Source organism: Aulonocara sp. 'chitande type north' Nkhata Bay, linkage group LG23, assembly GCF_057382095.1.
Source record: "Aulonocara sp. 'chitande type north' Nkhata Bay isolate Kocher_YH1m ecotype deep benthic linkage group LG23, A_spYH_male_GT1.1, whole genome shotgun sequence".
In the NCBI taxonomy this organism is placed as follows: Eukaryota; Metazoa; Chordata; class Actinopteri; order Cichliformes; family Cichlidae; genus Aulonocara; species Aulonocara sp. 'chitande type north' Nkhata Bay.
In genome coordinates, this window is record NC_141365.1 from 15,548,911 (window position 1) to 15,561,486 (window position 12,576).

At 40.0% G+C, this 12,576-nt stretch overlaps 1 protein-coding gene across 2 annotated transcripts; it reads right to left on the minus strand.

The window, feature by feature from the left end:
* Positions 1 to 229: 229 nt before the first annotated feature.
* On the minus strand, positions 230 to 12,189 carry boka (BCL2 family apoptosis regulator BOK a). Of its 2 annotated transcripts, none has more exons than XM_086283059.1 (5): positions 12,010 to 12,189; positions 11,448 to 11,780; positions 8,774 to 8,902; positions 6,728 to 6,891; positions 230 to 2,181 (listed from the first exon to the last, which is right to left on the minus strand). In XM_086283059.1, the coding sequence occupies exons 2-5, from the start codon at positions 11,659 to 11,661 to the stop codon at positions 2,056 to 2,058; spliced, it is 633 nt and encodes a 210-aa protein (XP_086139185.1). In that variant the 5' UTR covers positions 11,662 to 11,780; positions 12,010 to 12,189; the 3' UTR covers positions 230 to 2,055. The 2 variants fall into 2 exon arrangements, with proteins under 2 accessions (XP_086139185.1, XP_086139184.1); XM_086283058.1 differs by having other exon boundaries at positions 11,448 to 11,783.
* Positions 12,190 to 12,576: the final 387 nt, after the last annotated feature.

Consider the following 12,576-nt stretch of genomic DNA (forward strand, 5'->3'; position numbering starts at 1 on the left):
ATTCAGTAAATGATGTGCAACTAGAGATCAGTCCTGGGATATGAAACAAAAAAGACTGAAACATAAACACTGAAAAAAAAACCCACCTGTAAATACAGGTGTTTTCATTTCATGCACATAGACCACTAATTAATACTTTGTAATGAGGAATCATCTATTCAGGGTTTACAAGTGCTCATCCTTTGGAAAACAGCTGAAAATCATCATTAATGGCTCCAGACTTTACAGATTGCTTTAAGAATATTTTATTTATGTCTGCATATTTAAAGTCAAAGACCATTCACAAACATTTATGTATTTAACATGCCATACAAACAGTGAAATTATTCATGGAATAAATTCTACTCACGAAATGAAAGTGCTCAGAAAAAAACATGTTGCAACTCACTGCAGTTTCAGTACAGCAATATAACAAACTCCCTCACAGTGACCACTGAAGATGAATTAAGCTGCTGTACATAGAGACTTGGTGTAAGCATCGAAGCCCATTAAAAAACTAAAATGTTCTAATTTTATATCCTAATAAAAAAGTATTCATAAATAACTTGGGATAAAGCTTAATCCCAGCTTCAACATTTGTAATCTTAATGTTTACTATGGATTCACCAGGTAGAATAAATGTATGGTCTACCCTTTTTATAACAAAGGTACATTTCACCCCAAAACCAAAACTGCATTGATTCCCTCTGGTCTATGGTCTTATTGATCCTTCTAGAGTTTGGATCAATGCCACCTGTTTCATCCAACTGTAGAACCAACAAGCTTATGCCACGGTGAGGATTACTCCTCCTGGAGTATTGATCAGAATGTAATCACACTTCAACACAATGATCACCTAATGGGTTTCCATCCAAATTTGTTTCATCAAGGTCAAGGTCACATTTGCCATTTTACAGATAACAGCACACCATGCATCGTTTTGCAGAAATCATGACAGGGTTACTCATTTAAAAAATAAATAAAAACTATCTGCAAACCTTGTTGTCAGTAGTTTGATGAGAGACTGACTTTCTTTCTAAAAGGTTACTGTTTTTTGTTTGTTTTTTTACAGTTAACATTTGTTAACTGTATCGCTGGAATTAGCTATGGTAAAATTTTATTTAGTAAAAAGAAAATGGTGAAACAGGGCTGATGATTTAGCGTAAGAGGCATTGCTGCTGAGTTTTCAATGCTTTGAGCATCAAAGGGCCGTTGTCATTTAATTTTTATTATTTTCAAGAGAAAGCAGACATATATAAACCTGTCACCTCCAAAAACAGCAACTCACGCCTGAATAATGTAGACTGACATACAGCATAAGAGGGCCAGAGGAAAATCTGTCAATCTGACATTGGGACGAACTGTCACTTTAAATGCTTTCAGAACAATGTTGAAGAGTGACTGTAGGAATGGAGAGAAAATGTCAAAGCTGCTGCCAATCATGATAAGAACAATAAAGGCCTGAAACAGAGAATGTGCTGTTCTGAGCATTTCAGACTGCAAAGTCAAAAGAAAAACAAATACACAAACCATGTTTTTTCTGATCCCTCGATATCAAGGAATTTTGTACAGTCCTTAGTTGGTCAAAAATATGTTGAATTTTCTCTTTATCTAGCATGAACTATTACAGCCCAGGCGAAAAGTGTAGATTTCCTCTAATACCAAGTTCTCATGAATGGCCACAGGATCTCGCAGATTATCCTGAGTTGACTTCTCTGTGTATAGGGCTAGTAGTTACCATTTGGTACCACTAGGAGCAGCCAAATCCCTGCAAAACAGGCACCAAGACTGGAAGCTGTGCAGTTTGATGAAAAATGAAAAGCTAAACTTGCTCACAGATGCAGTTTTTATACGTTTGCATCCGATGTGTGCCATTATATAACCATTAATAATAAATAGACAAGGGGAAGCCAAAGACGCGAGGAAAGTTCGCTGTCTGTGAAATGGGTGGGTGTTCATCAACGAGGCTCAGTGCAAATAAGTGTAAACATATTCCAAAGCAGTGGGTGCTTTAGTGGTGTTGGTGGTGTGCAGTGCCGGGCAGTGTGCTCACAATCCACTGTGTCTCTTTTTCTTTCACTTCTCGCGGAGGAGGTGTAGCACGACCGTCTTCAGGTAGTGTCCAAAGGCACAGACAGCAGACACCAGCCAGTGCGAACAGAAGTTTGGGTCAGTGCTCACCACGCACTTTGTTACATCCACCTGCAGGGAGACAGAGGAATAAAGATAAGTAAGTTTCACACAAGTGGCAACCTTTGTGGCTGAAAATAAAAACCAACCAAGATATCCAACTTTTCAGGAGAAATCAACATCTTCACCACCTGCTACAGAAAACAGTTCGAGCCAATTTCCCCCCTTTATAACAACTGTACAAAAGATTTATTTATTTTTACAGAATTCACCTGTTGTATGGTTATAATCACTTTATCACTAATCCGGCCCACTCAACATGTGACATGTCTCAATTTGAGCTGTTTGTGAAGTTTGTGCTACTGCTTAGGTGAGTCAAATGTAAGTATTTTTTGTGTTACTTAACTCTAACAAGTAGATATTTGTGTCTTCCAGATGCATATTCTGTGAGTCATAAACTGTATATAAAGAATGAATGTAGCAACCATAACATCAACCATTTGTTTTGGCATTTTGAAGCCACCATGTAAATATTTTGAAGCTAGAAGAGACCGTATTTGAATAAAAAACTGTAGTGCTAAGTTATTAGCTAAAGCTAGCTTTTAACAAGCTGCATCCATATACTGTGTGTACGGTAGCCCTGAAAGGTCAAACAGACTGCAACTCAAAAAACTACCAGCAAATAGGAAAATGCTGCAAAACCACACAAAACACAAAGGAAATACAACAGAAAACAACAAAATCTAACAAAACACCATGGAAATGTTTCTGGGGAAACAATAACACTCCCTTTTTCTATTATGTTTTGTTTAACGTTCATTGTGTTTTGTGTGCTTTTACAGCATTGCTGTAGTTTCTGGTCTTTTCTTAAGTTGCAGTGCACTTGACCTCACTGTCTGTATGGGTGCAAAGCAAAGACACAAATACCTGCTTATTAATTTTAAGTAGCAGACTAATAAAATCCAGGGTGTACCCCGCCTTTCGCCCTATGACAGCTGGGATAGGCTCCAGCGCCCCCCGCGACCCTGAAAAGGATAAGCGGAAGCGAATGGATGGATGGATGGATGGACTAATAAAATACTTGTCATATGATGCAGGTTTAGAACCCAGGAGCCAACTCTAAGGGAGGGAGCGCTAAACACAAAACACACCTTTAAGAGAGTTTGATAAGCAGTCCCAAAAATACAAAGTCCATAAGACAACATACTGACAAAACACAAAGGACAGACAACACACTCACACACTGAGGGATAATATCATGAGGATGAGACAGTTGAAATAAGGCAGAGGAAAGTTAAGAGTTTAAATTAAACACTGTCCATAGAGGGCCAAACTGTTTTGGAGAAGGCTATAAACAGCATTTCTAGTGCTATAAAGCTGGCTTGTTTTTCAGTTGATTGCTAATCAGCTAACTAACTTTAATCAATAACCTGGCACAATACACCTCTAGCTCAAAAAAAATCAAAGCTGTCAGTGGCTGGTAAGCTTTCTTTCAAAGCAGAATTTCACATATCATGATGTCACCATGGCTATGTCCATCGTTTATTTACAGTCTATTGTTTTAACCCTCTGAAGTCTAAGTTGCACTGTCCCGGGCTGTGAGAGTATGTTATTTTTGAAAGCTGTTCTCCCAAGTCTTGGTAATCAGGGGACAAAAATAAATAGAATAGAAGAAAGTAAACCTTCTGACTGACACACATCAAAAGCTTTTTTTACTTTTTTTCCCCAAAGAGTCCTTTTGGGGGTTTTTCCAAAACAGATGGTTAGAGTTTCTCTTCGTGAATGATGACTTGGTTCTCACAGGGTTTAACAGACACAAGACGACCTTACAATTTCAACATGTGTCCTTCATTTTCCACTAATCTGACAATCTGCAGATATGCAGCTAGCCCACAAGAATGCCATTTTAAAGCCAGAGCCCACACTTAATTCTGAGCACTGCTTACAATACGAGGCCATCTACTCAGACTTTTACAGACAATGAAATACCACAGAGTGCAGTTTAGTGTCAGCTCTGACACTAAACACTTCTCCTCCTTCAGCTCCTGCCGCTTCTCCCAGTCACACAACGTTATTTAAGTTTTCCCCGCACACTGACATCATCTGTCAGAGCAGACGTCTCTGGGTTAGAGTGAAAAACAGGTCGCTCATTTGTACTCAGGAGGTCAGTTATACAATGCATCGCTCTCCATTTCGTCACACTCCACTTCTCTCTGAACAAAACAGGCTCGGGTGCCATGTTTCAGAGCGCACGGGCCTGTGGTTCGCTCTGCTGGAAAGGCATTAATGTGCTCTTTCCAGCAGAGCAGAACGCGGACAGAGGCACGTTGTCAGGCATCGTTCCATTTCACACACTGTTTGTCCAGGACTTTATCAGATAGGCTATTCCTATAGACACAATTCTGCAGAAGAACATCCCCTTTCTAACTGAACCATTTGTTCCAGGTTTTTCCTTTTTTTGTAAACAAAGAATTCTAGTTAATTTAAAACAAAAGGATATTGCGATTCTGATCTGGGTGGCTGTAACACGATATGACACACCAATTACAGGTGGAGCATGCTGTTTTTAAATTAGGCCGACAAGCACTGAGAGGATTAATAACAATGAAATATAGTTAGCTTCACTGATTTGTTTCCTCCCAGCCTCTGCTGCTGTTGTGACGAACTTCATCACAGCTAAATAAAATAAAAATGTTATTTTTGAAATGAATTTAATTTAAAGTAGTAAATACAATCTTTTTGGTTTAACTTCAATTGAGCCAAATTCGTCAAGGGGCAATTTGCTCAAAGCAGATCGTATAAAACAGAAAAAAACAAAAGACACACACAGAAAAATCAAGGTTAAAATCAAAAAAGGTTCAAATCAAAAGTCAGACAGACTTTCGGCAAGCTTTAACATTTTCATGCATGAATTATGACAACCTCAATCAGCATTTTTTTCTTAAGTATTTTTATTCATCTTTAGGCATGAAAAGAAAAGAAGAAACTTAAGAGAAAAATCCCGATTGAGGTTGTCATAATTCATGCATGACAGGGTTAAATAACAATTACAATGAAACACGTCATACATCTATAGTAACATTAAACGCCCAGTGGGTGGCAGGGTATGGGATGACACATCAGTGTCCAGTGTGGTGGTTTATGTGCACGTATACCATCAAAACTGACACAAATACAAGAAAATAGCCTTTGAATAGCTGTCCACTGTAGTGACCACTATGTGTGAAAGGGTTAAGGGAATTCTGAAGTTTATTTGACCAACAAAAATGTTTTCATTTAAAACTGCTTTATGCCCACAATTAATGTGATCAGTTGAGATTACTCTGCTAGGGCCTTAGGAGTAACTGAACTTATGTATCCACTATAGTTGACCTGGATGCCAAAAAGTTCAAAAAAGGAAGAGCTGTGAGTGAAAACACAAAGCAGTGAGGATGAGCCAGGGAGACCAGCAGCAGCTTGGACTGAATGATAAGAAAATGCTGCTTCAGAGGGAGTATTTAGATTTAAAAGTGTTCATGTGCTGTCTTTCTTTAAAATAAACCCTATTTGCTTCAATAAAGTTGTTATCTAATGAAATAAAAATCCCTGTACGCTGAATCACACACGCAGACACACACGTTGCGATTGACAACCACCACGCCCAGCACAGGAGGATGTGCGCTCTCAGTGAAAATGTGAGATCAAGCTGTCAGTAAAAATCCTGAGCTCGGTAAATCTTCAGAAAGCTTCTGAAAACATGCAACCGTTCATTAACATTTGTCGGTGTCTGACAAATAGAAAAGACCTGCAGGTGATGAACTGGAATGTATCACAAAGGCTGTGTGAAAAGAAAAGAAAAATCGCCTCACGTCAACTCAAAGCGCAAAACTGAAAAGCGGGACTCTGAAGTTACATGTCCACACAAAGCTCCAGTTTCAATTTCAACCCTGCTCGAACAGCCTAAAGCAACGTTTCTGACTGCATGTAAGTAAATCACACATAGCGTGGGAAAAGGGGCAGGTGAGCGCCACACTATTTTTACAGCAACCATAAATCCCTTCTACACGTTCACCGTCTCAGATCAGTACATTTTTACAAAGAATAAAATATTTCTCATCATATGTGGAGGGAGAGTTTCCTAATGTACATACACAGATACCTGAATATGTAACATAGGTTGGTATTGGAAGAAAAAGTCGTTACAACGTCAGAGAAAGAATGCAACAATCAGATGATTATAAATGAGCAAGCAACTGGTGACAGTAAGAAGGAAGAACTCCCTTTTATCAGGAAGAGAGCTTCAGTAGAATCGGGATCAGGGAGGGGCAGTCATCTGTTTTGCCCGGGGGAAAAAGAAGACTGAAAAGAGCAGCAAAGAGAAACCACGACACGTAAGCAGGCTGTGGTTGGTTAAAGTTATAGTCATTGTGGGGAACTGCATTAACTTAACAGACTAGACTAGCTGATGGCTTCCTCTCTTCTTTGGTTTTATGAGCTCTTACTGACACTTAACCGAACCCACAGATGCCGGCTGTCATTTTCAGTTACTTGTCTCATAGCTGCCACATAGTCGTACATTTATACAGACTAACACACGCTTACGGAAACATACAAACAAGTAATAATAAGTCGTCCTTACCCAGCCTCCTCTCTTTTTTAACCAGGAAGTCAGGCTCTTGCGGACAAACTCCCCCATGCAGTCGACAATGGTATGGACCATTGCTGGATGACCATGGCGTACACAGTCCACCGCCAAGGCTCCCGCTACAGCGTACAAGGAAACCACCTTTCCCCATGTCACACCTTATGAGAGAAAAAGAAACCACATCTTTACTTAAACCTATGGAAGCATCAATGTCCTGGTGTCTGATGTGTGAGCACATACTGAAAGTCATTATTTCATAAGTGGAGAGACCCTGCTCTCCACTTGAATAACTGCAGTAGGATTTAATTCAGCAAATGTGTCTGTCAGCAGCTTTCTTTAAAGGTGGATGAACAAATTATCCAATCTCAGCAGGAGGCCTGCAACGGGGAAAATCCAAACACCAGACCTGGGACGGCAGGCAGGCAGAATGCCTCGCTAGATTAGTGAGCACATCATTTCTCCAACCAAGCTTGCACGCTCAGTAGAGCTTTCTGCCGCCACACCATTTACAGTCAGTGCTTCGGACTATTTTTGTCGTGTTTATATGTCCAACACATACAAACCGAGCCTCGGCTTCATCCATCTCCTCTAACTGTCGTCTGATCTCTTTGAAGAGGAAATCTGGAAACTTGCAGGATGATACTCTAAAGTTTCTGCATATTTCATACTGCTATCAACATCTGATAGGTCAGGAATGTAGTTTTTTTGAACTGTTCAGAAAGATTTTAAATGTTTGAAAAGGACATGAAGGTATGAAGGTAAAATATAGTGGAAATTAAGCTGTACTCGATACTCGATAGGAAGTCAACCAAAAAAAACAACAACATTCAAGCCATACTCGAGTATGATCTCCCTGCTGCTACAAAAACAACACTATGTAAGTTTTAGGTGCTGTGAATGAGAAAATCAGCTGGAGTTAAATAAGGCTTTCACTTGTGGCTACTTTTACAATAAGACACACATCAGAAGGGGTGTAAAACATATATTATTATATTATTATCTATGTTTACTTTTATATAATTAATATGTACTTAGTACTACAGGAAATGGAAATTGTAACAGTGTAGTCTGTGTGTGTGTCGACTACATGACTAAATGACTACAGCTACACCGTTGCGCGGGTTGCGTTACGATGCCTGAACATATTGCCGCTGTAGTTTATCTTTGTCGTGCGGAAAGCCAAATGACATTTCTAACTGTGCTCGTGCAGATTACACAAGTTTGTGGTCATAATCTGCTGTTGCTCAGGACTTCCTCTTTGTTCTCTTCTTCTGTCGGCACTGCGGTTTGTCCATGTTTACACTGTATTCACTGATACGCAAGTTTTCAACATGAGACTGAGACGTGAGACCTTTTTTTTTTCCCCCTTTTTTGCTCGTGGTATTGAATTCCCTTTGTAAGTTATCATAATCAGTTGTGAACTGTGAGAATTAAGGCAGATAATCTTTAAGTTCGCTACGTTTGAATTACTAAGTAACTCTGAACATTACTGAGGACCAGACTGACTGGATTTTCTCTCGTCTCCAGCCAACTGTTCTTTACCTTTTCATCAGACTGCTTTGTTAAAAATTCCCTGAAGAATTACCCAGCTGGGACTCATGTCTGAACTCCTTGGGTGGGGTCCAAACTGTCTGTAACAATCACTCGCTCCACCATCGTGTTAACCTAATATGGACTGAATGTTTTCCCTCCAGCTCCTTTCATTTGAGGGGGATAATGGCAGCCCTAAAAATGTCTCTCACTAATGGAGAATCCTGTGGTGAGCCTAAATAAGAAGTGTTTACACGACAACGGGCGGCATTATCACTTATACAAAACGTTTTAGCCATTTGTAATTTGTAAAGTAACTCAGTTCTCTAAACTTTCAGTACATCTTTATTTTGTCTGTCTCAGGCTTCCTCCTTCCCAGTGATAACCAAAATACGTTCCCTTTTTTCATTTTGAAGTCCACTTAGTACAGGTTAGACCAGTTAAGAAAGCACCAACGTTAGTTCCTGTGATGCAGATCTGCATGGCTTGATTTTCCAGAGTTTGACCTACCTGTGGAGAAAATGTCTGCAGCGACAGCCAGGAAGGCGTCGGACACCACGCTCTCCGATGCCACTGTGATGTTCAGCTGGCGGGCGACGTTACGGTACACATTGGGACGAAGGTACTCCAACTCATCGCCTGTCCAAAACAAGAGAAAGCAAACTCAGTCAAAGCTCTCACTTTAAAAAAAACTCTCAAAACAAAGCTGTGTGGCTTTTAAAAGTAACTATTACACATTATAAGCCACAGCTATCTCGTCCAGTAGCTAGTCATATGGCTAGTAAAGGCAATTTTGACCACCTTAGATAATGCTGTATAAAAGATATGACTTTTGAGAGATATTACTGAATAAAATACTTTGCATTTTACAAAATACTTTGTATTTAATCTAATTGGAAAAATGTTGTCAATTGTTTTGATTTACTGGGGAAGCACTTTTGCTCAGTTAGACACCCTGGCTTGGTCAAGGAGCAAAGACCGTATATTAAACATGGACAATGTCACTGTGAAGTTGAACCCAATGTAAAGATACCCATTTCCTTAATCATGTCGTTCCTGAAAATGGCTGAAATTGACCTCACTGAATGCAAATCTACTTCTGGCCAAAAAAAAAACTAAACTAGTTTAAATTATGCGGCCTAATTGAAAGGAAACAATAATAATGTTCTTTAATTACTCATACAGTGATTTTGATATCACCAATAAACTGCTGGTTAGCCTACATTCTGCTAATGCGGGCTAATTGGTCAGTTAAGACTTCTCAACAGGGCCTGCTTCCATGGAACTGTTTTCAAATAATAATGATGACAAATATATTGGGAGTGTAGCCACATCAAAACAGGAAGTCACGTGTTTATAAGAAGCAGCTGGTTTGACCGGTCGTCAGGAGGCTGGTACTGAAAATGGCCTGCTCACCTGAGGTGTGAAACCATCTTGGTGCATGCAGTAAAGTGTCCCGTATGTCATTCCTTAATACTCACAGAAAGATATTTTACTGCAATTAAGACACTGTAAAAAAATCTAATCTACAGACTCAACCTCTTCTATCAAAGAAATAAGGAAAATTGAAAGAAATTTACAATTAATATAAAATTTATATTAACAGGCAACAACTCAGCGTTGAGCTGAGCTTGGACTATCTCGCAGGCAACCCCCTATTAAGCCAGTCAGTCAGTTTTTGAGTTTTCAGAACTTCTTTGGTGAAGTTGTGAAGCCTCAACTTTAGCATTTTCACCGTCACCATTTATAAGTGACAATCACAACACAGCCATGCCCTAAAGGATATCACGCTTTACTGCCCCTTTGGACTCCAGTGTGGATCATAATTTACCTAATGAGCATCATGTTGTATTTAGTAAGAATTGAAACTAGGGATTGAATTCATAAACACATCAGGAAAGTGTTTGTTGAAGTCACAGGTGCAGAGAGCAGCGGAGACATTTTCTCATAGATTTCTATAGAACCAGACGACTGTTCAAAAGAATCAGGTTTAAAGCACTTCTGTGCTGGTCTCACTTTTCTAACCCAGAAGCTGTTTCTATCTGTTACATACATTCATTTTACCTCTTGGCTGTTCCCATCTTTGTATTTTAAATCAGGGTATGACAGCCACGCACCGGATCTGACTAAGAAACAAAGGGACACTGCCCGGTGATAAAACACGGGTTTATCATCTCTCTGAATCTTAATGGAACCCTTTTAACAGTAAACACTTTAGTGAAACTATTAACTGAGCACTGTAGAAAGACTCAAAGCAGAGGAAAAGAGCTAAACTTTCCAAAGATACCAATAACGTCCTGGAGTCTCTGACCCAGCCCAAAAAACTCCGTGACATAAATGTTTTTACACAACATAGTTTTTGTTGAGATTAAACAAACCAGATATGACATATCAGTTAGTGAGCTTTTAAGATGCTGGAATTAAGTGAGTTTGGTCAGAACATGGCTAGACTGGTCCTCCTTGCTTGGAGTTTTTCTGTTATTTTGCCAGATATTAGTCTGCTATCAAAAAAGGTGAACTATTTATGAAAAAAGTCTCATTATTGTCGAAGTGTTTTGTAACTCTAGTCTTAGAAGGGCACAAGTGGTTTTGTTCAGTTTCACTAATCAGCAACAGTGTACCCCCTCCAGGATTTTCAAAGCTGAGCAGCCGAGTTTCAACATGAACTTCCAGTGAATTATCTGGAGGTGGGAAGTTCCGCACGCATGGTAAAGTGAATCCTCCCAGAGGAAGAAAATCCACCACACCAGTTTTTATACTGGGCCAGCATCCAGAAAGGAAAATATTACGCAAACTAAACGGTGACCTTAGCTTTATTATGGGGATTCCTGGGAATCACGTCATGATTCTCTAAATAATAAAGGTGTTCTCCGATAAAGTCGTTTACGTGTTTATTTATAAGTATAAATATAAAATAAAGACATATCTTTATCATAAATCCCAATCTGGCCGTTTAAACGATTAAAATATAGATATATTCAATAGAATATAGAATATTGTGGCATTTGGCTGCACAAAAACGTGAAAGGTGAACTCAGCGCTCCCGGAAACCATATTAGGATTTAGCAGGAATACGATACATTCTTGAATATTAAACACACATTTGAGGGTGATCGCGGGTCTCTGTTTGAATTAAGTGTACTATTGTGCGCAAAAAACGCACGAACGTTTCCCGAAAACTTACCCAGCCACAGCAGGACCGAAGATATCTCTCCCAGTGTCCCACCTGACGCAGCCAGTCCGTGTTCAGGCTTGGACCAGCCGATCCCGGCACGGTTCAGCCTGGAGTGGATGTATTCCCTGCACAGTGCTTTGGCTTGGGACACCAGCTCCTTGTCGGTGGGCGAGCGGTCAAACACTTCAGAGGCAAACACAGAGGAGCGACGCAACATCTCCATGCCCCCGTCACCCTCCTCTGAGTGCGCTCCTCACCTCACCGCCTCCACCGCCTCGCTCAGCGGCCGCTTCTCCCCAGTGGACGCCCCCTCTTCGAACCTTCTCCTTCTGCCCCGTCTTTCTGCTAAGAGAAAGGAAGACTTGTGGAGATTATCCTGCAGAACAAACACGGGGATTAGTTTGTGAATATCTTTTGATAGCCTAGATAAAGCTCCAGGATCCAAACGCAATCAAAGTCTGTCGAAAACCCAGGATGGACACTTCAAGGAGAAGCTTGGCACTATACCTGAAAAGTTGTGTATGAATCCTTAAAGGTGTGCGGACATCAAACATCATCCAAGCGCACTTACCCGAAGTACTATGTCGAGAAGGTAAAAAAACCCCGACATCCTAAGTGTGCTGCATTTTAATCTCGCGGAGTAGAAAATGTTTTCACTTTTAATGAGTTACTGCCACGCTGAGTGTAAAAAATGCTTTCCACTTACAGTCTGCAGGCAGGCTTTCCTTCTAAGGGAACTTATTGTGGAGTGAAAGGCGGAGATAAGCTGTAGCAACGCAAGCACCGCCCCTCTGCCCCCGACCCACCTCATATAAAAGACACACATACAGGACATGACCCAGTTGTGTCTCAGCTGTTAATCAGCAACTGTTTTTATTAAAGGTGTGTCTACAAGACAAATTGTAATTTAAACTTAAGTAGTTCTGATTTGTTGAAAGCAATGAAGCATTTAATGTAGTTTAAATGAAAACAAAACGTGCGTGGTTAAATCAAGTGTGGGATCATAATGGAACATGAGAGCGGTATTTAATTAACTGAAAGCAGGTTGTGAAGAGATTAGAGGCAGTTCAACAGTAAAATGTTAATAAAAAAAAAAGCCCTCTGTGTCAGATTAGAAAATGAAAATGGACATGATGAA

Bases quoted from the DNA above. Each gene is read 5' to 3' on its own strand.
- boka (XM_086283059.1), bottom strand. From the start codon at position 11,661: ATGGAGATGTTGCGTCGCTCCTCTGTGTTTGCCTCTGAAGTGTTTGAC. The intron at 8,903-11,447 runs GTAAGTTTTCGG...TGTTTTGGACAG, and splicing joins TTCGGTCCTGCTGTGGCTGG to GCGATGAGTTGGAGTACCTT. The intron at 6,892-8,773 runs GTAGGTCAAACT...TTCTCTCATAAG, and splicing joins TGCAGACATTTTCTCCACAG to GTGTGACATGGGGAAAGGTG.